Source organism: Mytilus trossulus, chromosome 6 (assembly GCF_036588685.1).
Source record: "Mytilus trossulus isolate FHL-02 chromosome 6, PNRI_Mtr1.1.1.hap1, whole genome shotgun sequence".
Lineage (NCBI taxonomy): Eukaryota > Metazoa > Mollusca > Bivalvia > Mytilida > Mytilidae > Mytilus > Mytilus trossulus.
In genome coordinates, this window is record NC_086378.1 from 42,541,023 (window position 1) to 42,568,749 (window position 27,727).

The following is a 27,727-nucleotide window of genomic DNA, read 5'->3' on the forward strand; positions in this document are numbered from 1 at the left end:
CCAATAAATTTACAAAAAGAAGCATTCAATTCTTAAGTAAACATATTAACTTCCTTATACATGTAAGTCAAAATGAATGTTCAAGAGTTTAATTTGTATTCAATTAATTATTATTTTAAACTTAATATATAACTACAAGGCCGGAATAAAGATAAACATAAACATAAACATTTTATTACATATATAATTAAATGGTTATACGAAGTGTTTATTTGTTGATATAATTTATTTATTTCACTGAAAATTCATTTCATGTTGAAATATTTTGTTGTGTTTCAGTTTTTGTAAATACAGATTCAACGTTGCTAGACTTAAGTAAACCACGGCATTAAATGTGGCATTTATATTTCAGGGAGTGTATGCTCGCCTTCGCAAAGTGGAAGCATCTACTGAATATTGAAAATACTGCCAGATTGAATCTGAGGTTTGATTCAAATGTGTGATATAAGATTCTAAAATTCGACTGATCTTAATCTTTTTAAAATCATATTTCTTTAGTACATTCAAACTTTAAAGACTTAGTGCAGTTAAGCAAAAGACGAGCTTTTGTATAATCCGATCGCCATAAAAGTTATGAATCCAACAAATCAATGTCTACCAAATAGTGACAACGATAATAGGAGTACTAAATTTAATCAACCACGCAATAAAGTTTCTCCAAAAGTTACCAGGAGCAATTTATTGAACCATAATCCGATTCCAAAAAAACATAAGAAGGCAGTTTATGCAAGAAATAACAAAGGGCAAAATGAACATCCTGTGGAAACAGGCAAGACAAGAGTTATTAAAAAGGAAAAGTTCAAACTTGAAGACCATTCAGTATGGACACTTAAGGTAAGCAAAAAAAGGTCAAATCAAGTTTAAATGACTATAAAAAGTTTCATCTCACTTCTACAGTCGAACATATAAAATATTCTAGTGGTAGCAAATGAATCCGAAATAAAACAACTAGTTCAGCCACAGGAAGTTGTTTTACCTGGATTCGATTACATGTTCAATGAATACAAGAGTCTTTGGCCGTCTTCTTCTCTTCAAGAATGTTTTTAATATGAAGTACTCTTTTAATAAAAATATATGATCAAGATATTAATTATTCCAGTGGTGTAATATTCTAAAAGATCTGGTATTTTGATATTCTATTTTTTTCCGGATAATTCAAAGCAAGTGTGCAGAATTTCACGGTTGCAATTGTTTCTTTATTCAATACAACACACTTGGTTTACATACTAGTATGTTCATGGAACACAAATGCTAAATTACGACGATAAAGATGATCTTTTTGGTTATAATATTTTCACCTTTACTGGCTTTAGCTTCCTATCAAACTACTGTGCGTTGAATTACAAATGAGACAAGTTTGCTTAATTTCTGCAAACACAACCTGGCCAACGTTCTTTGTGACTTTTTTCATTAGTGTTTTTAAAGTTTTCCAGTGCAATCATTCGTCCTTTCTTCCATTTGCTCCTCTATTTTATGTTTATGTATCTAGTGAATATATCCGTTTGTTGGTTTCATATGCGCGCATCTGTAATGTCGATTCGGATATTTATGTTCTTATTCAATTATACTTCAAACGAACATAAATAATTTATAAAGACAGACTCAATACTGTTCGCCACGACAGCACAGAAAGCTTGTTATACCACAATTAAATAAAACACACTGAATGTCCAATTTCCTGTCATCGACCCCTGCCATCACATATAAACATAATCTACAATAGAAAAGTATTCTATAAATTGAAGAACAGGAGGATTTATTTTGGATCGGCGATTTATTTTTGTAAACTAAGAGGACAGATTATCTATTTTCTGCACTATTGAAGCAAGATTTTTCATGTTCATGAAAGCAAGGGACTGATTATTTATTATCACAATTATATTCAAATTATTCGAAAACATACGATTTTTAAATATTTGATTATTATAAATAATATGTGTAAAGTCAAGTTATTATGTACTATTTAATCAGAATTAATCATCATCCTCTGCAGAAATGAATCTTTTATATTCCCAACTGCTGTGCATATACATGTATTGCATACATACCCAGTATTAATCAGTAAAGTTTGGTTGTAACTAACTAGGCTCTTTTAAAAGTATTGGCCAATTGTTAACATGGTTCGCCGAGGCAATTTTTTGTTTAAAGAGTTTTTGAACCGCTGAAGGCCCAAGAAGCTATAGAAAAATGATGCAAAATAATGCTTTCTGGGTGTTCTCTGAATCCTTTCTTAATCTGAGTTTTAATCATTCTTTTACAATATTTTGGTCTCAAAGCAAGATGTATAGGTTGTGTGTAAGACGTTTCATCATATATATGCATGATAAAGCAAAAATGTAATTCACATACCTTAAGTTAAATGAAACCAATTTGCAGACATTTCAAGTATTTTTAAATATAATATTTATACTTTTATTGTTAAAAGATGGGAAGATGAATTTATGAAGATTCTGATGCCATCTTATACTTTCGATTAGACCTGCTGAGTTATTTATTTTCAGTACATTGCAAGTCAGACAGGTAATTTAATTTCAAAACCTCAGATTAATTGAAAAAAAAATTCAGGCATTTCAAGTATTTTTAAATAATATTTATACTTTTATTATTAAAAGATTGGAAGATGAATTTATGAAGAGTCTGATGCCATCTTATACTTTCGATTAGACCTGCTGAGTTATTTATTTTCAATACCGTGATTGCAAGTCAGGTAATTTATTTTCAAACTACCACAGAACAAAACCATTTACTACTATATATTTTTTTGATTATCAAGGCTGAGTTATTTGTTTTCAAAATCCTTCTGCCCCCCCCCCCCCCCCCGAATATCAAATGGTCGTCCCCTCATATAAGATTGTCATATACGAAGATGATGTAATAAAAACGTGTTGACAAATATTTCGGCTTAAAAATTAGCATTTTACTTTTATATAGCTAGGGGATGACAGGTCTTAAAACTTTTTCAACTGGACAGGTTATAGTCTGTACTCCAGATTATAGTTTTTGAGGTGAAAATATAGCCATTTTTGTCCATTTATCATGAAACATGAAAACTTAAAATTAAACGCCTATTTCTACATATACAAGATGTATTCAATGGCGTTGTACATAAATGACATATAAAATACAAAAATACTATACACAAAAAAAAATACAATGCCGGTTTTCAACCGACATTTAAAAGTATCCAAAGATTCAGAGTTTCTTACATTTGTACCTAGTTCATTCCACAATTTTGGCCAAATAGTTGATGAACCTTACCTACATTATTGATATTCAGAATATTAAATATGATCTACCTAGTTTGATCTTGATCAAATAAGATCAAATAAATGTACCAAACAAACGCAAAGACTTTGGGATGACATTGGCTCAAAGAATTATAGTCCGGTTTAAGGGAGGTAATCCAATCTTGTCAATAAATTTATTTCAAGGACTGATAACTCTAGCATGTGTGGTTAAATATCGAGGTCTGGCAATAAGCACCTTGTACATTTTGTCTCTTATCTTAAATTCATGTTAACATACACAATAAATTTTCTGATTATATCATGGAATTTGATAATATATCAAGAACCGACTCAGTTAACATGTCAAGTTGGATATAGTTTTCTAAAATTGTTAGGAAAACCCGATCCATCTACCAAAAAATACTTTTTTACAAACTTCATCTACCAATCAGAAGAGCACATGACTTCCCTTTTTGGACAGAAAGCTCTCCCCCAAATGGGCGGTCCTGATGACGTATATTTATTTACTGAATTTACCCCTATATACCGAATTCATAGCCTGACTAAAACCTATGGCCAGTGACGCATGCGCATTACGGACCGCGCTGCTTCTTTACAATGTCACGGTGAGCAAAGTTAACAGAACAAAAGAAATAAATCTGTCAACATCATGAAATAACGCATCATGACCCCGAAACATGTTTTTCTTACGGTTGTTTAAGTGGTTTCCGTAAACTCTTCGGAATTTTGTGGATATCATAAAATCTTACCAATACATTTTTCCGTTGCAGCAGTAACTGAATCAATTTAGTGTAAAGAGTAGTGTTAAATGGGATGCAAAATAACGTCCGGTTGTTTCAATTACTTAACTAAAAATTATCCTTATTTTTTCAATTGTTAGTCCATTCGGGTACCGTTTATGCGCCAAAGATAGTTAGCAGAATCAGGCCATTCGATTTATCATGATAGCTTTGGGTACACATGAATATAAACACGCTTTATAGTATGAACATTATACGTAGTTCTATACGTTTGGCGTTCATTTTTTGCATGTGATGCAAACGTTAAAAGTAATAATAGTGTTATTATATAAGCCAATATGATTAAAAAACAACAACATTTTCTTATGAATTACAACTGTGTCATAGTCTAATGTTAACATATGTCTTTTTTCTATTTCTAAGTTGTGTTGAATAAACCTTGAGCAATGATATGTCTCAAACAAAAGAAAAACTGGTGTATCCTCGTATTATGTATTATTAAGAATGCATCACAAATTTTCATTGATTAGCTACTTTAAAGCATAAAGAGTACGGATTCATATGACGTACTCAAACATACGAACTGACCATACTATAATAAAGTTGAATTACTTTATTAGTTTGTTTGTTGAAGCCTGCAATAAAAAAAAAATACCATTCTAATCTTTTTCGCCCGCGTTTAGTAAAGACCAATCTTTTATAACTTGAAGATGTCCAAAATTTAATTTTTAAAATGTTTTTTCTTTTCTTTCACTCTCCTGAAGATAGAACATATTAATGTGTAAACCAAGTGCATATTTCTTAGTAGAAAATTGTAAAAGTTGGTTAAGCTAAATGTAACTTTCTAAATATGATATAAATTGTGTTCTGATCTTCGGATGTGACAATGGAAGCGCTTGTTCTCAAATTTAGTTGCTTTTTTGATGTATTCCTTTTGGTTGAACCGTTCTAGAAACATGTCAAATGTTATTTTACAATAGGAGTTTTTATCAATCTAATTAAAATACGGATCTGCAGTAAAACGAAATCAGAGATCTATATTTGGAGTTTTATGTATCTAACTTTTTGTGTCAATTTCCCAGTTATAAAGAAACTATATGTGGTTATTTTAGCCATGGTCTATATGAGTTACCTTAAAGTTGTTACAAACAAGAGTCTCATGGCTTTGGGGTTGCTGCTTTTTGATAGAGGTGGTAATTTATTTTCAAAAGTTACTTATTTGAATACTTTTTACTTCTAAAACACGAAGGGTGGCGAAGATTATATCTTGTCCATATTGTTTAATCTATTTTCTATTTTATATCTCTAATTAACTTGGAATCTCTTTTCTATAATTTCATATCTCTTTTCTAAGTTCCTTAAAGTATATCTGAATTCTATGTTTTAACACGTAAGAAATTAATCTGTTTCCCGGAATTACTCGATCGTGATGATTTATTTCAAAAACCGAGATTCTCTTTCATCATTACCAAATTCTTCAAGTAACATTTAGAAACATGTGGAGTTTGACACATGTATATTTAAATGTAAGATTGGTTATTTTTTGGGGTCTTTTGAAATACGTTTCTCTATATTATCATTCTGAACTGTCCGATATTGAACGAGTACAGATCAGTATTTATACAGCATATCATTTTTCAACTTGAAATATAGGGTTGTCTTTCTTATGTTAAATTTCAAGAAATCCTCTTAAAGTTTGTGCTCCTGTTTATGATTAATTTTTAGGGAGAAGTGGGTCCCCTATACTGCGACCAAATTAATTATGGGATGTGAATTGTTTTTATGAGCATATGAAGAGAAATGTATCTTTGTAAAGCCATTTGGCACTTACAATTTTATTTAACATGGCGAGATAAATTGTAGTGTTGTTTTGGTAATATATGTCTTTTGATCTATACAAAATAATACGAAGTGCTGAAATAAATGTTCTTCCAACTTATAAATGCCCGATAAGACGATTAAACGTTTAGCCTGATTTTGCAATTTGGCCGCAAATGGACGTGTACACATCGTATGTAATGATGAATCTAATTTGGGATAAACTTTATAGATAATAGTCCTTTTGAAAGGTGAAGTGTTTTTAATCCACACTTGAAATCAAGGAATATGTCAGTTACTTTGCAACCAAAATAAATTTTGAATTTTGAAGTTCTCTCTTTGATGTTATCTGCTAAAAAGTCTTTTTTTGAAGAAGAATATATTTGACAGTTGCATCTTAATAATTTACTTTACTACAAATCATATGTTGAATCCAACATCTAAGCAGCTGAAACAAATAAAATAAAAAATAATGATTAGCATCTTAATTATTCATGGTGTATGAATGTGTTGATCTGAATACAGTCTTTTTGTCTTAAAAAAAGCTTCTGACTAAATTTTATATAAAAAGAAAAAAGGTTTGATAAAGTTATTGATTAAAAATAAATTAATAACAGACTGAAACTAAATGTAGACGACGCCTTAAGATTGCAAGTTGTCTTGCTGCCGCGACATAAATGTCGATTGCAGGGCTCGACAGAAATTGATAAGTTATGTGTGTGGCAGTATTACCAATGAAGCACTGTTCCATAAGAGACCAAATGATGCAGATGTCAGCAACTCATGATATCATATGTCACCCTGTGGACTTCAATTAACACTGTGAAAACTATAAACTACCCAATACGACTAAATTTTACAATCAATCAAACGAGAAATGATATATACTCTAACAAGAGTGCCCACGCTGAAATGTCTCGCCTTCTTTACTTATCATTGATATTATGTTGATAGTCCTAAGAATAAATAGATATAAGAAGATGTGGTGTGAGTGCCAATGAAGCTTTATTAATAACACATAAACTTAACATTAACCAAGATAACTAAACAAAAACCAATGAACCATGAAAATGAGGTCAAGGTCAGATGAACCATGCCAGGCAGACATGTACAGCTAACAATGCTTCCATACAACAAATATAGTTGACCTATTACTTATAGTTTAAGAAAAATAGACCAAAACACAAAAACTTAACACTGAGCAATGAACCGTGAAAATGAGGTCGAGATCAAATGAAACCTGCGCGACTGACATATAGATCATAAAATATTTCCATACACCAAATATAGTTGACCTATGGCATAAAGTATTAGATGGAAAGACCAAAACTAAAAAAAACTTAACTTTGACCACTCAACCATGAAAATGCGGTCAAGGTCAGATGACATCTGCCCGCTAGACATGTACACCTTACAATCATTTCATACAACAAATATAGTAGATCTACTGCACAAAGCATAAGAAAAACAGACCAAAACACAAAACCTTAACTATAACCACTGAACCATGAGAATGAGGTCAAGGTCAGATGACACCTGCCAGTTGGACATGTACACCTTACAGTCCTTCCGAATATACTAGCAAGGCCGTAGGGCATGTTCATTTAAAGTGAGGCAATTCGGGTGGTTGCTTTTTCCAGCATTACCATCTATAATAAAAAAATAAAAAATATAACAGAAATGCGGTTTTTATTATTAACTAGCCTAGTAAGTAACAAATCAAGTTTCAATATTAAAGTTAATCTCTGTTGGTCAACTTAAATTTTCCGATTCTCTTGTGACCTGTACTATCGAAAAGCTTCAACACACGTTCTTATGTATATATATATATATATGTATGTCCAACAGCAAGTTATAAGCTTTTAAAAGATAAGCATCAATAAGAATATATTTATTATACATAATCATTAACCATAAGAATAGGTACAGAGAAAAATAGACCAACATTGTTACTTAACCGGATTTTTGACGTTCGTATGTCACAAGTGATCACAAGTTATCTTTCACATTATTCTTTCAATTTTCAAGTCATTGGTATGACCTACGGGGGTTCGAACCCACGACCTACTGCACTAGAATCAATGGAACACGCTTGCAAACAACCAGACAATGCTGATCATTAACAGAAAAAGAAACACGAAAAAAATATTTTCAAACAATACCAAAAATGTATTTCATACTTTATCAAAGATAAATAAAAATCAAGAATTGCCTTATACATTAAACTGAGACTTCCATAGAAAAGGCGGTTCGTGATTTTGTTTAAATTAATTATGAATAATTATTATATTTTTGGCCAATGAATTATTTTAGTGTAAAGATTAATAACTATAGCGTTATCGATTTAAAAATAAACCAAGGAAAGTAATAAGCCAGCATACTTATAGGGGGTCTTTATACTCATGAGTTACCTTTTTCATATTTTTTCTCTTTAAAGAACCCATCTTCAATCAGTTTTGTAATGACATTAAGATTTGTATCATTTTTTTATTTTGATTTGTATTCGGAACACTTATTTTTTTACCGTCATCGCTATGGTAAAAGCTGCAATCGCTGCTGCAGATTGGACATATTGTATGTAGTAGTGTGCTTGTAGATAATGTGAAACGTGAAACTCGCATATTGATAATGTAAAATATATAATTAAACAAAAATGACACTTTAAAAGTTCGGTCGTCGTTTCAAAAGTGAGGCATTTGCCTCATTTGCCTCCATTACGCTACGGCCCTGACTAGCCCTATTGCTTATAGTATCTGAGATATGGACTTGACCACCAAAACTTAACCTTGTGCACTGATCCATGAAATGAGGTCGAGGTCAAGTGAACACTGTCTGACGGGCATGAGGACCTTGCAAGGTACGCACATACCAAATATAATTATGCTTTTACTTATAATAAGAGAGATATAGATATAGGAAGATGTGGTGTGAGTGCCAATGAGACAACTCTCCATCCAAATAACAATTTAAAAAGTAAACCATTATAGGTTAAAGTAAACCATTATAGGTTGAAGTACGGCCTTATAAACATTACAAAAATCCGAACTTTTTTTTCAAGTGGTCTGACACTGAACCATGAAAATGAGGTCAAGGACATTTGACATGTGACTGACGGAAACTTCGTAAGATGAGACATCTATATAAAAAGTATGAAGCATCCAGGTCTTCCACCTTCTAAAATATAAAGCTTTTAAAAAGTAAGCTAACGCCGCCGCCGCCGCCGGATCACTATCCCTATGTCGAGCTTTCAAAGTTGCAGGCTCGACAAAAAATGTGTTTAGAACCTAAACACTTTCCTAAACACATTTATGAAACCGATTTTTTACATGTAGTAAATCTAAACATGTTTAATATTCAATGTGCTAACAGCCTAAACGTGTCAACCTTTAAAGTGCTTAGACTGTAAACATGGTTTACTGTAAAGTGTTTAGACCGGAAACGTGTTTAGCTAAAAAGTGCTTAGACTGCTGTGAAGTGTTTTATCTGGAAACATGTTTATCTTTGAAGTGTTTTGTCTGGAAACACCTTTAGTTGTGAAGTGTTTTGTCTGGAAACACCTTTAGTTGTGAAGTGTTTTGTCTGGAAACATGTTTATCTTTGAAGTGTTTTGTCTGGAAACACCTTTAGTTGTGAAGTGTTTTGTCTGGAAACACCTTTAGTTGTGAAGTGTTTTGAATGTAAAAATGTTTAGACCATAAATGTTTATGAAGAAACATGTTTACCATTTTAGTGTGGGAAGCCGTTTCTTTATTCGGCCTAATATAACTAATTTTTCGGATGGCTAGACTGTCAAACTCTTATGATAGATCTCAAGAAAACAGGTTTCCATACCTAGCTTTAAAAACAAAATTACAACATATAAAACAAAGGAATCTATGTTATCATTTTTTTCTAGTTAATCAAAGAACACAATCAAACATAAATTCATAACAATATACATATACAGAATATTGTCAATGAACTCTCCTACTTCTAAATCCCTTCCAACAAAACAATTTGAAACTGTCATATTTTCATTTTACTGGACTGAAATAGCATGCCTTCTCCTTTCGTAAAACCCAACTGCTGGTCACTGACCTGGAATATAGAAAAAGGAATGGTTAGTAGAATAAATTTTAAAATATGAGTATAAGAACAACATCACCAAAGGGTAAAAGCAGGATTTATGGTCCAGATAACTATGTTTAGACCAAAGTATTTATGAAAGCATAAATTTACTGAGTGCGATGTATCAATTGATATAAAACTTCTGTTTAGGCTTGATATTACTATAATTTGTTTGAATGTATATTGGCATTTTAAAAATCAAATATATTTACACTTCTGATTCTTACCTGGCAACATATTTGTCACTGTTCTTATCTCCTCTTGTAAAATGTAGCTTATCAAGCCAGACGATGATTTCCTCTGCATTTTTCTATCAATCTAAAATTAAATAACGCATGAAAATAAAATTATAAGGAAAGCAAAACCTGTTTTATCTATTGAATTTAACAAGCATAATTCTTATATTTTGAAATGCTGATTCTCCATCTCGGACGTGCTAATGAAAACAACGAACTGGAAATGACGCTGGATTTGCAAATGATGCACCTCATCCTATTGAGAATCTGTAGATTCCGCTACCCTTCCTGTTACATTATATACTCTGACGAGGAGTACCGAACGAAAATTAGCCTCAACATCTCCTTTTCCAAGCATATTAGTTAAATATAAACAAAAACTTGCATGACAGAACATTAAGCAACTCTTAATTATATTTTTACACAATATAGTTTGAACACTTAAAGCTCCTACAAGCACTTCAAGGTTTCGTGAGATGGTAACCCCATTCCCTTTTTTCTCCTGCATTGCATATACGATAGTGTACTTGTAAATATTGCTCATAATTGTCAATATTCATTTACAATTGGCAGTAAAATTAAAAGACAGCATAATCATAACTCCCTACCTTTCTGAAACAGTCAAGTTATGGTCATTTATGGTCAGTAGTAAACACAGGCACTTGTCTCAGAAAAAAACATTCCTATATACCTTATTATAACACAAGGTACTTAACTTGCATTTTAGAAAAATGTTAGGTGGTGACGAAATTCCGTTATATGCCGCTGTATAGGCTGTCAACCCCACTAAAGCTTGTTATGGTGTGTTATAATAAGGTATATAGGAAATTTTTTTTCTGAGACAAGTGCCTGTGGTAGTAAACCTGAGCGTGGCCTATCAACGTATATGTGTTCCACCTAACAGAAGTTCCACTGGAAACTTTGTTATAAACAATGTCATAATACCTATTCCTGTTCAAACAAATATTCCATATCATTTATTCCGTTAGGAACATATACTGTAATATCTATTCCTGTGGAAATAATATTCCAGAATATTTTTTCCTTTCACGGGAACTTTTATTATGAAGGAACTTCTATTCCGTGACAGGCCTTTGACTTCGTGTTCTTTGTTTTGTCCTCCCGCTCAAAAATTATCACGTGATATATTGCCGTATGAAATGTGTTGTAATTCTAAACGTGTTTAGGAAAGTGTCTAAATATTGAAAGTGCTTAGAATCTAAACACATTTAGCTTCCTATACTTGACGAAGTAGCTAAACATGTTTAGCACACCAACACGTTTATTGCGAAGTGCTGAGAGCCAAAACATGTTTACTTTTTTATGTTTAGAAATTAAACACTTTCCTAAGCACATCAGTCTTGAAACACGTTTAAATTCTAAGCACAATTTTTACAGTGATATATGTCGGAAACTGTAAAAGTCCAGGTCTACACTGACATTATCAATAATTCATGACAATGAACAAATATAATTAAGTTTTTCTTACTATCATTATATCTGTCAGTGAACCTGAACAAAACTCAACATTGACCAATTAACCACAAAAATAAGGTCAAGGTCAGACGAAAGCTGCCAGACGGACATGTACACCTTGCAATCATTCCATACCACAAATATATAAAGTTGACCTATCATTAAAAATAACAGGAGACAAACTCATGTTTCTGTATACTTTAACGGATAGTATCCATGTTTTCCGGTACCTTGAAGGCTTCAGAAATGTAATTTTCATTTAGCAATCATATGTCTCAATACTATAAAGACAAAACCAGAATCATTCCGTCCCCTACACTCTAATTTACTTCTGGGGAGATTTCATGATACAACATCATTAACAATGCAGCAAGGCACCATCTCCCATAATCCATATCTTCTCAGCAAGGATCAAGAGTACGTAAACTGTTAACGCCAATCTTCGAGGAAGTTCAAAGAATGTATTAGTGACCCCCAAAAAACACTAAAAAATAACAAAAAAAATCATTGAAGTGTTGCTTATAAATATGATTAACAGAAATCTCCATCCCACATCAGATTGCATATTTTAGAAACGATATCGGATGATTTTCAGTTTGTGATGTAAAAACTTGCAAATTCCTGCTGACAACGGATGATAGTGTTAAAACATCCGAACAAATACAAATCGACATTAAATATCAAAGAGTATAATACAGTTAAATGGGAGAAGATTAAACATTTTTATTGACAATCGAATAAAACCATATAAAATAGCACATAATACAGACCATCAAAATTAAACTTTTTAGTCGCTAGTTGAAAGTATTTGATTTATAAAGTTCACCCTAAAGGTGTGAATGTTGTTTGTTGCGTTGCTATCATTCTGTGACCACGAGCGAAAAAGGGAATAATGAAAGTTGTAAAAGAAAATGGCGGATATGCTTAATGTTAAAGCCTTGAATCTGAAATATGAACTCTGCAAAACAGACCAAAAAAACGGTTCATTGGTCCGGTGACATCAATAAAATTGCACCAGAAATATGTGTGGAAAATTCAAAATTAGGAGCAAGCAACAAAACAGGGAAGATTAATGAGGAAATTGAAATAAATTACGGAACTGAAACTGGATTCTGTGATGATTTATTTAAAATTGAAACTCGACCTTTTGCATGGAGGAAGTATTATCCATATCATACTAAGGTTAATATTTTTTAACATGAAACACCGCGTAATAGTCAATATTGTGACTTGGCTGCATGCTGAAATATATGAAAATGATGATTATGTGTAGAATGAAATGTACATGTATATTAGAACTTGAGCCGGACAGAAGACTCGTTAGATAACGTCCCCAAGACTTAGTTGACCAACTGCATGAAACTTTTCCTAATTTTTCGTCATTGTCTACAAAAATTCGTTACAATGATCTTGTTATATAGTATATCAATATATTATGTACCAGCTTATATGTCCTAATATCGGATCTCTGCGTTGGAATGATTTACGGAAATTAAGTCCCTGCGGCGGTCTCGTGTCTTATAATAAAACTTTCCGGTTTTTGTTTGCGATGCTTTCCAAACAAATAATTATTTATGGAAAGAAGAAAACATCTCAATTAAGTTATCCCGTGGTAGGTCCTATGCCTTGTAACTTGAATAATTAGGAGGTCAGTAGTGTACAATACATGATCAAATCACATTTAATTGAACCTAGCTTCTCTAGAACAATTGTTGTTTAAATTAGCCTGTTCATATTGCTATATTATTATATGATCGGAAATATGCATAACCAGGTTATCCTCTAGAGCATTTTTTTTTTGGAATGTTTGTATAATTAGCTGTATACATTTACATAGCTTAAAAAGATCATATATTCATCTTGATTCAACCAGAAAAAATTAGGGTCTACTTGATTCCATCACTACTCACAGTAAGTCAGTCTTTTTACTTATCACATGGGATGACAGCACTGTGAGTGAAATTTTAATCGTGCAGCATGTAAAAATATTATGAAGCAGAAGTACACACCAGTACCATGCCAACATAATACACCTAATCGCTATTTATTCCATTCCAGATAAGTTCTAAAATTACACAACTTTTTCATCCAGTTGGAGCTATCTGGGACCCTGTTTAAACAATTCACCATGCATGTTTCTTTTTATTGAGACCTGTCTAAACTACCGTAAATACTTCAAACAAAATATTTTTTTACTTCAATTTTAATTTCGAAAAAAGTGGATCATACTATATCAAAGTTTCTTGATGATCACTTTCTAAAGTTTTTCCTCCCTCGGCTCACTGCTGATGACCTCCATTTTCGGCCCGCGTGACCTAAACCGGAAGTTGTATAAATGACTGTTTTTCCAGGAATGGACTAAATAGTGATAAGGTGTATTCTATAAAGGCATGCCCCAAAAAGATAATTAGAGACAATCAATGCTTAAAGGGAAATAACCAGTCATGATTTTTTAGAATCTGTGTTTAGTTCACCTGGCCTAACTGGCAAAAAGAGCTTTTCTCATCACTTGGCATTTGGAGTTGTCCACAGTCTGTTGTCTTTTATAAAAATCTTCTGTTGAAACTACACAATCGTCAGTGGGATATCTTGTTTTAAAAATGCGTCCAATGGCCCTGGCTAACAACCAAAATGTCTGCCATGTATATAAAAAAAGAACAGAGGTAAAACGTGGATTTTGGCTTATATCTCTGAAACCAGAGAATTAAGGAGCAAATCTGACAGGGGTTAAAATTTTCATCTGCCCTGAAATTTTCAGACAAATACAACCCGTTAACGTTGTTGGGTTGCTTCCATGGAATTGCTAATTTAAAGAAAACTTGGCATTTTTTGGTTATTATCTTCATTATTATAATAGATAGAGCAACAAATTTTGGTAATTTTTTGTTATCTTTTACAAATATCTTCTCTGAAACTATTGAGAAAAATTTAACCACACTTGGCCACAATCGTAATTAGGGTATCTAGTAGCTAGGATAATAAATGTGTCCAATGACCTAGCCTTCCATCCAACAAGGCTGACATGGCTAAAAATAGAACATAGGGGAAATGCAGATTTTGGCTTACATTTTTGAAACTAAAGCATTTAGAGCACATCTGAATAGGTTCAAATGTTTATCATCACAAATCAGGCAACCTGTAGTTGGATTGCTGCCCTTTAACTAGTAATTTTAAGGATTTTTTTTTACAGTTTTAGGTTAGTATCTTGAATATATTTAAAGATAGAGATAAACTGTAAACAGCAATAATGTTAAGCAAAGAATGATCAACAATTAAGACAGCATTGTCAAAGTGATCAATTGACCCCTGAAGGAGTTATTGCCCTTTATAGTCAATTTTCAACAATTTTGGTAAATTTTTGTAATCTTAAATACAAAATTCTTCTCCTGAAACCATTGAGACAAATAAAACCAAACGTAACCACAATCATCATTAGGGAATCTTGTTTAAAAAATCGGTATCTGATAACCCCGCCTTCCAACAAACATGGCCAACATGGCTTAAAATAGATAGTAGGGATAAAATTTGAGTTTTGTCCATTATATTTTTTAACTGTTATATGAAAGGAGTAAAAATGTTCAGAATAATGAGCTATACCAATTGTCCATATATGTCAACACTGTTATACAAATTCTTATAGGAGTTATTGCCCATTATTGACAGTTTTTTTCCATTTTTTAGCTCACCTGGCCCATAGGGCCAAGTGAGCTTTTCTCATCACTTTGCGTCCTCGTTGTTTGTCGCCGTCGTCCGTCGTCATTAACTTTTACAAAAATCTTCTCCTGAAACTACTGGGCGAAATTAAACCAAACTTGGCCATAATCATCATTGGGGTATCAAGTTTAAAAAATGTGTCTGGTGACCCAGCCAACCAACTAAGATGGCTAGCAATGGCTAAAATTAGAACATATGGGTAAAATGTAGATTTTGGCTTATATCTCTGAAACCAAAGCATTTAGAGAAAATCTGACATGGCGGTTATATTTTCTATCAGGTCAAGATCTATCTGCTCTAAAATTTTCAGATGAATTTGAGAACCCATTTTTGGGTTGCTGCCCCTAAATAGGTAATTTTAAGGAAATTTTGCCGTTTTTGGTTATTATCTTGAATATTATTAAAGATAGAGGTAAACTGTGAACAGCAATTATGATCAGCAAAGTAAGATCTAAAAATAAGTCAACATTATCAAAATGGTCAATTGACCCCTTAAGGAGTTATTGCCCTTTATAGTCAATTTTTAACAATTTCCATAAATATTGTAAAATTTTGTAAATTTTTCACAATATTTTCCACTGTAATTACTGGGCCAAGTTCATTAAAGATAAAGATAATTGTAAGCAGCAAGAATGTTCAGTACAGTAAGATCTACAAACACATCACCATCACCAAAACACAATTTTGTCATCAATCCATCTGCATCCCTCCTGTATGATATGCGCATAGACCAAGGTGAGCGACACAGGCTCTAAAGCACAGGCTCTTTAGAGCCTCTACTTTTATATTCTGAAAGAAATATATGTCAACATCTCTATTTTCCTTATCATTTCATTGAAAAACGATCCCTTTTTCATACCTGTTTAAAAGTAATATTGTTATTCGACTTTTTACTCAATAATAATAATTTTTATTATATTTTTACAATTTTGTCCAATATCTTGAAAACCATCAAAGATAGATGGGCAGTTTAAAATATAAAGGAAATGATCAGTTAGACAATTTTTACAACAAGAAAAGTAAAATTATGCTGAAACTTAAATTAAACATTCTTTTTTACCATTAACCAACTATATTTTTTCCACCCTTTTGTAAGCTCACCTGGTCCGAAGGGCCAAGTGAGCTTTTCTCATCACTTGGAGTTTGTCGTCGTCTTCCGTTGTCGTCCTCGTCCGTCTATGTTAGCTTTTACAAAAATCTTCTTCTCTGAAACTACTGGGCCAAATTAAACCAAACTTGGCCACAATCATCATTGAGGCATGTAGTTTAGAAAATGTGTGGCATGACCGGCCAACCAACCAAGATGGCTGCCACAGCTAAAAATAGAACATAGGGGTAAAATGCAGCTTTTGGCTTATAACTAAAAAACCAAAGCATTTAGAGAATAAAATTGTTGATCAGGTCAAATTCTGTCTGCCCTGAAATTTTCAGATGAATCGGACAACCCTTTGTTGGGTTGCTGCCCCTGAATTGGTAATTTTAAGGAAATTTTGCTGTTTTTGGTTATTATCTTGAATATTATTATAGATAGAGATAACTGCAAACAGCAGTAAGTTCAGCAAAGTAAGATTTACAAATAAGTCAACATGACGGAAATGGTCAGTTGACCCCTTTAGGAGTTATTGCCTTTATAGTCAATTTTTAACCATTTTTCGAAAATCTTAATAATCTTTTACAAAAATTTCCTCCTCTGAAACTACTTCGCCAATTTAATCCAAACTTGGCCACAATCATTTTTGGGGTATTTAGTTTGTAAAATGTGTTTGATGACCCAGCCATCCAACCAAGATGGCCGCCAAGGCTAAAAATAGAACATAGGGGTAAAATGCAGTTTTTGGCTTATTACTAAAAAAACAAAGCATTAGAGCAAATTTGACGGGGTTAAATTGTTTATCAGGTGAAGATCTATCTGCCCTGAAATTTTCAGATTGATCTGACAACCCGTTGTTAGGTTGCTGTCCCTTAATTGGTAATTTTAAGGAAATTTTACTGTTTTTTGTTTTTATTTTAATATTATTATACATGTAGATAGAGATAAACTGTAAAAAGCAATAATGCACAGCAAAGTAAGACCTTTAAATAAGTCAACATGACCAAAATTGTCAATTGACCCCCTAAAAAGTTTTTGTCCTTTATAGTAAATTTTTAACAATGTTCATAAAATAAAAACATTTTCCACTGAAACTACTGGGCCAAGTTCATTATAGATATAGATAATTATTGTAAGCAGCAAGAATTTTCAGTAAATTTAGATGTACAAACACATCACCCCTCACCAAAACACAATTTTGTCATGAATCCATCTGCATCCTTTGTTTAATATTCACATAGACCAAGGTGAGTGACACCGGCTCTTTAGAGCCTCTAGTTTAGTTTTTGGAAAAACTAAAAAAGAAGTTATTGCCCTTCATAGTCAATTTTAAACAATTTTCATAAAGGAGTAAGTTCGGTAAGGGCCATATTTGGCCCCAATTATAAAGTTCATAGTTAGAAGACAATAATTGTTTTTAGTTGCCTTAAAGACATGTCAGAAAGTAAACAGAACTGTTTTTGTCAAAGTTTAATTCTAACACGTTGATTTTTACATCCCAAAAAGGTCAAGATAAGGGATTTTGGTGAAATTTGACACAATCAGCTGGATTTCAACCAAATAAAGGACCAGGAAACATAGAGCGCAGGCGTCGACAAGCTTAATATTCAAAGGAAACATGTGAAATGTCTTCACAAACATTTTTTTAAAAGATGTTTGTTGTCGACGTATGCACTCTATGTTATCAATCCAATAATCTTTGGAAATTTACCCATTTTCATTGTTTTTTTCATGAAAAATCAAAATGAATACATCTTGTGACGTCATAATAAAACGCAGAAACGTAAAATTTTCAACAAAATGACTTATATCCTAGCTAGTCAATGTATTAGATATAATTTATGATGATCTTGTTCAATAAATTTGAATTTGAAATTTACGCTAAAAAAGGGGGCCATTTTAGGACCTTATCAAACATACTCCTTTGGTAAATTTTTGTAAATTTTAACAAAACATTTTCCTCTGTTTCTTAAGAGCCAAGTTTATCATAGATAGAAAAAATCATTAGTAGCAAGAATATTCAGTAAAGTTAGATGTACAAACACAACTCCATCATCAAAACACAATTTTGTCATGAATCCATCTGTGTCCTTTGTTTAATACATGTATGCACATACACCAAGGTGAGTGACACAGGCTCTTTAGAGCCTCTAGTTTCTAAAGAATAGAAACTGAGACTACATTGGGAAATCTAATTAATTGGTATATCTGCAGAGGTTGCTAAGAATTACATTTGAATTTCTCTGTTGAAAAGAATCCAGGTTCACAGGCAACAATTTCATATATGTTGGCAGAATAGTTTAAAGTTTTGGGACCTTTATACAAGTTGCCAGAATAGAACAAGTTTTAGGACCATTACAAAAATTGGCAGATAAATTAAGTGTTGAGACCTTTGTATAAGTTGGCAAAATAAATTATGTTTTGACACCTTTATCTAAGTATGCAGAAAAGAGTAAGAGAACAGCTCTAAACTGACAGTACTACTTAGTAGACAGTAACATCTCGCCCGTGTGTATTGCTTTTCCAGCAATGTCTCAAAGGACTTCATCAACAACTGTTAAGTTTTCTGCTTTTAGTTAGTTTGATAGGAATTACTTGTGATAGATCAATGTGTTTTGATTGAAGTTGCATTTCTATCAGAACATATCAGGTTGACAACAATTTTGAGGCCCTACCACCTAAGCCATGTTCCAGGGTCTACTTTGAATTGATTAGCAAAGTTGCCATCCATCAGATTGTCTTTTTCTAAATTTCATGCAGACTGGTGAGACATATCTCTATGTCAACAGTTTATTGTTCTTTAGAAGCAACTATGATAACCACATTAAAAACTGACAAAGATCATCATTTTCATAGCCAATAGTAATATGTCCCAATTGTGATCAAATAATTTGTCCCAAATTTTTAAGTAGTCTCCTCTTACTATTACATTGTCAGATCAGTCATTTTGACTGATGGCAGCCATTTCAGATATTTAATCAAAATATAAAGATAGTTGTAATGGCATATATAGCTCTTGGATATAATTGTTAAATGCATATGTAACAGATCACTGTTAATGTCATATTTGATTGCTTTCATTGTCACAAAAAAAAATTGTCAAAAAGCACAACCTTAAAAAGACCAATTACAAAATATAATGACATGTTTAATATCAGCTATATATTTGTTTAATACATGTACCAGTTATAAAACTATCCAAATTTGCATTTAAGATTAAGATACTAAAAAAAAAATTCAAAATCACAATTAATTTGTTACATTAGTGAAATGACAGTTAAGGCATTTGATCTACCACCATAAAAAATGGTGTATTTTCAAATAATTTTTCACTTTAAAAAAAAAAGAGAAAAATTGGATAAAATGAAATATACCATGGTAAATTGTATAAGTGGTTCTTGCATGAGCCTAATACTTACACTCATATTTCATAATATGAGCTGGGTCAGATAGAAATCGACCTGGTGCAAATGCATGAATAAAAAAAAGAAAAACAAAAATAGATAAAAGTAAAAATGATAAAAAATTAGTCTGGCTTCCAAATAAGAAAGTCTATCTTCCCCTTTCTTAAGACTTGATTAAAAATAAAGGAATTGGTTTTTAATTACCAACTATTGCTACATGGTGTTAGACTGAACATTGGGTAAAGTATAGTAAATTAATTAAGTGAATGGAGTTAAAGAAAATTGAAATGACAGATGGCTTCTCCTTTCACCTACACCAAGTTCGTAGCAATAAAAATTAATTTGGTTACTGGCTTTTCGTGCTTACTCTTACATAGCCAATCTTTCCACTTTTATCTGACAAGTTTTATGTATCCCCTACAGCCACATCATGTCTTAACTTTAAAACTTGTCTATCTATGAAGAAATAATTTATATATTTTGTTTGTACAACCTTTTAATTATACATGTTCATAATTATGCAATACTGAATACTTGATGTTGCCATTTCTGATGTGGAGTATTCTCTTGTGAAATACAATCATAAATATAGTGCATTGGCCAATGATTTCCTCATAACTAATTGAAACCTATGAGTTTGTCAATAATACCCAATATGGTTGGATGTAGACAACAGTATCGTAATTTACTTGATGGAAAAGAGGATGTAAGTTGTTCAAACTTTTATACATATTTGTTTACTTACATACATTTATTTGCTCTCATTTAATTTATAGTAAATGTGATTTAGAATTATACTTTTAAATAAAAGTTTGACTATACAACATGAGAGAAACATTGATATTTTTTATCTATTGAAGAATTGTTTTTAACTAATTTATGATTTCTGCACAACAATTTCACAATATATTTTCTTTATGAATGCAGCAAAAAGTGTTGATTTTTTGTGTGTGTGTAAATCAGAAAAAGTATATTTATTTGTGTATCAACATCTTGGTCCGAGATCCAATTTACAAATTTTAAACATTTTCCTGTCTATTTTGAGAAATTGTTTTGGGTGAAAGATTTTAAAATTTAGTTGAAGTCCATTTAACTCCTTTTATTTCCTGTTCAGTGTATTAATCCTTTTGAAAAAGAAGTAGATATAATCAGTTACTTTGTTTTTAAAAACTTAATAGATTCATAAGTTCTAATTTCATATTAAACTTTGAAGAAGAAGGGTTTGTATTAGGGCTAGTTTTGGGCTTAAATTCAAAGTACATTTTTCAGATGAAAGATTTTGGGCATTTTTTAAACACTTACATGTCTACTTCAGTTGATTCAATTAGTTTCTGTAAAATATTTGAACTGATATGGTCATTATAGACACTCAAATTCAAGCTTAAATATGAAAAATCAATCAAATATGCCACAAAACATCACTATTTAGATGTTTTTTTTGTCTAAAACAAAAGTGGCCACTTTCATGTTCAATATCAACCTTATATATATATATGTTATGTATAATCATCAAATGCAACATTTAATTTGATATTAAGACTGAACACAAATGGATCCACTTCCCTTGTAGACAAAAAACGTCTTAAAGTTGACACAAATGGTAAAATTATAAAGATTTCAGTAATATGGCATGAATGGGTATCTGATGCATGTGTATTGTATAGTAAAAAACAACCCTTACTTATGGAGCAAAAGTATTCTACTTTTCAACAAAATTTGGGGCCAAAAAAGTGCCCACCTTTTGAAAGCTCCCACTATAAAAATATTTGTGTATCCATGTTTTTTCATCTCCTGCAACCTTTGTGTCTTTCTGTGTGTTTAATAACATGTGAAGTCTACTCTGCATATTTAAAGTAGAAGGTTTTTATTCTATAAAATGGTTTTTACACTTACAGCTGATGTCCATATTGTCCTCATGTTTATGTTTTTAGCTATAAATTTACAAAATTATTAATAGCTGAACTGAATAATCAATTGTTTAATGTTTGACTATATTTAAGATGGTGACCTTTTTCTCATGCCTCCTGCAGTGTTTCTCATCCTGTGATGAAAGTTTAGGTAGACATGTTATTTGTTACTATGTTACATATTTGTTTTTTTGTTTGTTTGAATTGTCTTGTGAGATTTGTCATTTATACAGGCTTTTTATAGCTGATTATGTGGTATGGGACTTGCTCATTGTTGAAGGCCGTACAGTAACCTTTAGTTGTTAATTTCTTATTCAATTTATTCATTTAGTCTCTTGTGAAGAGTTGTCTCATTTGCAATCTTACCATATCTTCATTTTTATAAATAACTTATTTACTTCAAAGTAAAACAGATATCTTAATAGAATACAAGATATCTTATATGCTTTGTTAGATATCTTATACTAGTATATGTTATAAGAAATCTAACTTACATTATAAGATATATGATGTACATTATAAGATATCTTGAAATTGAATAAAGATAAAAATGGCTTGTAGGGTGTTTATTTTGATACTTTTAAAAGTACTCTTTTTACTTCAGTAAATATCAATTTAATTTGTATTAAACATTTTATTGCAGTGTGAATAATTTAAAATAACAATAATTATAGCAGTTGGTTTAAGTACTTATTTTCCATAACATTTGTTGTATCATATTTATAAATTAAAATGATAAGATCAAATTATTGGAGAGCTGTCTGAAATTGATGTGATTCAAGTGATTTCGATGAAGGAAATTTTTGAAACATTTTATAATGGTAATATATTTTTTTTCATTTTAGAACTTTAATCAGTGAATGGAATCATTGATTTTAAATATAAATGTTAATGTCTATTCACATGTTTTATATAAAGAAAATTTTAATGATAAAATAGTTTAGCATTAGATAAATAATATAAATCATGATATCAAAATGAAAAGTCAACTTTGGAAAAGACTATATATATAATTAGTTATCAAACTTTACTATAAATTTATAAAGAAACATTTTCTTCCCCCATAGTTTGATTTTGTAATAACATCAGATTATTACATGCATTTTTCTTTTCTCATGTATTATCAGCCCTAGGTTCAATATCAGCCTAAGAGCTGCATGGCTCGAGGGCTGATAATACATGAGATATGAGAAATGACATGTTATGATCTTTTTATCATATGGTTCAACAATGGAGAAAAATAACAGATTCATATATTGATCCTTTTACATGGTTTCAAAATACAATTTAAAAGATTGAAAAGTTCATGGATGATTTAGTACATTCAATATAAAAAATTTCTATCATATGCCTCAACAGAGAAGAAACATATTTTAATATGGACGAATCGACAAAACAAATGATTTATCCAAATAATTGTTTCGTATAGTATTTTGTATTGTTTTTCACTGAAAACAAAGCATTGAGGTATATTTTCCGGAATTTTCCGGATTGCCATGCGATAAGGTTATGGAAAGGCATGTGATAACAATCGAACCATGTGATAAACTTTTTGTATCAGCCCCCTAATCACCAAATTGAAAAAAATATGGAGTTTACGTTAATTTAATGTTATTATCATACAGTAAAAATCATGTGTTATTTAGTCTAAGTATATGATAATATCAGATTATTACATGGCATTTTTCATATCGCATGTATTATCAGCCCTAGGTTTGATATCAGCCCAAGAGCCGCATGGCTCGAGGGCTGATATTGACCAAGGGCTGATAATATATGCGATATGAAAAATGACATGTTATGATCTTTTTATCATATGCTTCAACAGTAAAGAAAAAAAACCCAGATTATTAATGTAGTGATCCTTTTATGTGGTTCCCGAAGTTTAAAGAGTAAAAACGTTCACGGACGTCAGACCCAAAACTTGATATATTCAATATGAATTTTTTCTATCATATGCCTCAACAGAGAGAGAAAAAAACCCAACAGTTTAATATAAAGGAATCGACAAAAAAAATAATTCAACAATAAACATAATTATTAACCTTGTTTGGAAAAGTCAATTTTTTTAAAGAAACTTTCTGAATTATGTTTCAGAAAAAATAAAAAAATGGATTTATTTAATAATTTGTTTGTTTTTTAATTATTTTTATTGTTTTTATTATTTTACACGATATACTTTCCATTATAATTGTTTTGTACACTACTTTGTAATGTTTTTCACTGAAAACGTAGCATTGAAGTGTATTTTCCGGAATTGGCAGAGTATCACTGGAATGCCATGTGATAACGTTATGAAAAGGCATGTGATAACAATCGAAGCTTGTGATAAACTTTTCATATCAGCCCGCTAAGCACCAATTCGAAATATATGAAATTAACGTCAATTTAATGCTATTATCATACGGTAAAATGTATATGTTATTTAGTCTAAGTATATGATAATATGAAATACACAATTTTGTTTTCATTAGTAACTAATTTAGAAATAATTTAATCTTTGATTTTACAGAAAAAGTTTGAGGTGCTACAGATTGAGCCAATTTACCAGAGCTATATCATACAGATCCAGAGGCCCTTAGTGGTTGGATATATTGGTTTAGCTGTAGCCATACTACTTGGAACTGTGATCTACCACATAGCCAATGTACAGGTGAGTTTGTGGCCGTTTAGGTGTGCTGAAAAATGTGATGTGAGTTTCATCTTTTGAATACTGAATCCACCATGACTTAGCATGGTAGTATGTACTAAAGTATGCTTTTATATTTGAAGGGGGGAGGGGGTCAAATAAGTGACACACTAGCTTATGGTGATTTTAGGCAGGTGGATTTGGAAAAGTGAGTTTCAACCTTTTAATGTTCAGTTTTCCATCCAGATCTTTGAAATATAATACAAATTTTACTCACATTTTGAACTTTCATTCTGCTCTAGGATTCTTTCTCTATTTTTCAAGAATTGGGATCTCAATTTTTTTTCAGCAAAAAAATCACAAAAGAATAGCAACTATTTATGTTATCATTCCATCCTAAACGTTCCACTCAGATCCTCAGCACATCACAGCTTAACTAACAGTATTGAATTTGAAAATCTGATATTGGGGAATTGCTTGTGTGTATTTACTAGTATACAGGCTTGGGAATGGAGTAATATATTAGCAATATTTTCAAAAAGATATACCTATTTTGTGAAATCAAGTTTGACCAAGTTATCCACAATTTCAGATCCTTGATATTGTGAATCAACTATTACAGAATTGCTGAAGGAATGTTTTTGATATTTTACAAAAATTGAGAACTTTTTTTTCAACAAAATTTGCACTCTGTGAAATTAACTTCTAAAGTTTTCAACCCAGATCCTTTAAACTTAACAGGAAATCATAGGAAAAGTTAAATCCTTAAAAAATATGTAGGAGATACATTTTTCAATTCTTTCATAATGTGACAGGTTAGACCCTAGAAAAAAGATACTAGTCTTTCTCCCTGTGTGTTTTGATGAAACCAATTTCATGAATCATCAAGTGTAGCAGGACGATAATACTTCATTGTAAAGTTTCAACTGAAAATGAAAGAATGAATTAGAAATTTAAGTTAATCATTTAAAATATTGATTGCTAAATTTTATTTTGTATGAAATAAGCCTCTTTCATTTTATGACAAAAGAAGAACCTGGGTTGTACTTGAAAATATGCATGGTTATGTTTTTGTTTAAAGTATCTATGTAATCCCAGTTTATAAATACTTTAAGGGACATAAGCTTTGTTTTTCCCTTGACATTATTGTATATGGTAAGCACAAATAGTTGTGGAAAAAGCAAGTTTATAACCATTATATTAGTGTAATTTTTCAGGGAAAGGAATAGTTGTTTGCTTGGATTAGATCTTATATAAGCCTATAGTCCATCAGCTGGTAGGGCAAAAATTCAGTTCTGTGTTACACCCCAGGGTACCGCAATTTTTTTGTATAAATTTAAAGAGTAATATCTGAAGAATATTTTAAGAGGTGTTAGACTTTTGAAAAAGTGTCCAAAAGGGGTTAAAAGGGGACTTATTTCAGGGTATATCAAAAATTTTGTTTTGCACATTATTACAGAAAAATGTAAAAATAACCAAGTATTAAGTACTATACTTTTTATTAAATGGAACACATCATATCTTATTATAACGCAGGCTAATTTTTAATTAATTCCTAAATCGTAGTGGACCAAGAAAAAAAAGGGGGAGGGTCAATTTCCAAAAGTCATGATTTTGAATAAAAAGAAGCATACGTACTAATTTTCTTGATTAAATGGTTTAATTTTTCACATTGAAACATACAGCATAAAGTATATAAAGGCTGTTGAAAAAAAAATTAAAGGTAAGAAACAATAACATAGAATCAACGACAAACACAAACATAAGCAACCAGAAATGCACGATTCTGTCACAAATTTATACATCGCATTCATGAAATAACTCACATATTAAAACACTTAAAACTGTCAGGGTTTCTAGATTTATTTTTTTTTAAATTTAACAACCCCATCACTACATTTTAAGGTCACACAGAAGGTCAATCCATAGAATCAGTTAGGTCACCTGCATTTACCGAATTATCATTATCATCTTTTCCATCATCTTTGTCGTCATCGTTAGCAATATCAACGATTTGATAATGCTTATATCTACAAGCTTTCGAGCATTAACATACAGCTATCTGTTTATGATAAACCTTGTTGCACACATGAACATCTTTTTTAGCACAACCAGCTTAACATGAACAGCACATCAGAATTACAAAAGCATCTAACGCTGGTGGTTGGTCTAGGAAATTGATACTGATCAAAGCGCTTTAAACAATCCAATCATAATTGTTTGGCAACAGACCAGTGTTGTGTTTAAGAGCAGATTTCCAAATCTTCGTCTGAAAGTTGGCTTGTTTAATGTGCTTTAAGATTGCATCTTTTGCATTTCAAAAAACGTTCTGATCTTTATTTATCGATATTTTTAATTTCGTAGCCATATATAGAACACGAAAACCTCTCGAGTGTTTTGACAACTCTTCGCCAACCTCTTCCAAGGTTTCACCAAAATGGAATAGACCTTCTGAAAACTCCATATAACGTGTCAAAAAGCCGAATGCTTTGCTTTTTTCTTTACCAGACAAAACACTTACTGAATCACAACCTGTATGGGTGTGAAATCCTGCCAGTTTTCTACAAACATTCTCACCAAATTTGCACACATTGATTGCACATTTAATAATCTGCATTTGGGGGATGCATCTATCAGACTTACAATGTTAGAATTGATATGCAACTGTGAAAATAGTAAGCCAATACTTCCACAATAGTGTCAGAAGGTTTTTTAACAATGGAGTCGTAACCTTTGTCAGCTGCATGTTTTTGCATTTTATTGAGAAACATTTTTATCGGCTTCTTCCTGTTTGATTATAAGCTAAAACCTTTCTAGGCTCTTTCATTTTCAACATATCTTTTGGGGCACATACTTCCATGTGATACAAATAATCAATACATTTAAGTGTAAATCTATACGATTGTTAACTCTTTTCAAAACAAAAGAATTCAACAAAAGCATCTTTGTTTCCCCCAACTAACATACATTTCTTCCATTCCCAAGAACACGATTGTGATGGTTTAGAACTTATCGTAATAATTTGCCCTCCCAAGGACCTGCCGTTCTAATTTCGTCATGAATATTTTGGGATACTATTCAGTGACAAAATCAGTGCGGGACCACTTTCAAAACTAAAAGGATGGTTTTTAAAATAACAATTGCCAAATCGAAAAAAGTGCTAGGTATCCTAGTAATGGTTTGAATAACTGTCATGTCATCAAATATCCACATGCTTTTCTAAGGAATAAGCCTTCTTTAAAAGACCACTCAGGACAGGTTTTAATTTTTCATTACATGTGTACCATCAAAGTTTGCAAGAGACATTAGAAGAGGACCCAATTCAAACTGAAGAACCTATCGCATAAACAACTATCTT

At 31.5% G+C, this 27,727-nt stretch overlaps 1 protein-coding gene across 6 annotated transcripts in view; it reads left to right on the plus strand.

The window, feature by feature from the left end:
• The first annotated feature begins 352 nt into the window (after nucleotides 1–352).
• The window catches only part of LOC134721369 (adenylate cyclase type 2-like), an 81,818-nt gene continuing 54,443 nt past the window's right edge, over nucleotides 353–27,727 (plus strand). For 2 of the 6 annotated variants that reach the window (XM_063584325.1, XM_063584328.1), the window contains exons 1-2: nucleotides 353–834; nucleotides 24,253–24,393. In XM_063584325.1, the coding sequence (XP_063440395.1) occupies nucleotides 574–834; nucleotides 24,253–24,393 (402 nt within the window). In that variant the 5' untranslated portion in view covers nucleotides 353–573. Of the gene's footprint in view, nucleotides 835–12,561; nucleotides 12,808–13,141; nucleotides 13,238–20,343; nucleotides 20,540–22,542; nucleotides 22,562–24,252; nucleotides 24,394–27,727 lie in introns of those variants that run through there. The other 4 variants (XM_063584327.1, XM_063584330.1, XM_063584329.1 and 1 more) reach the window with 4 other exon arrangements.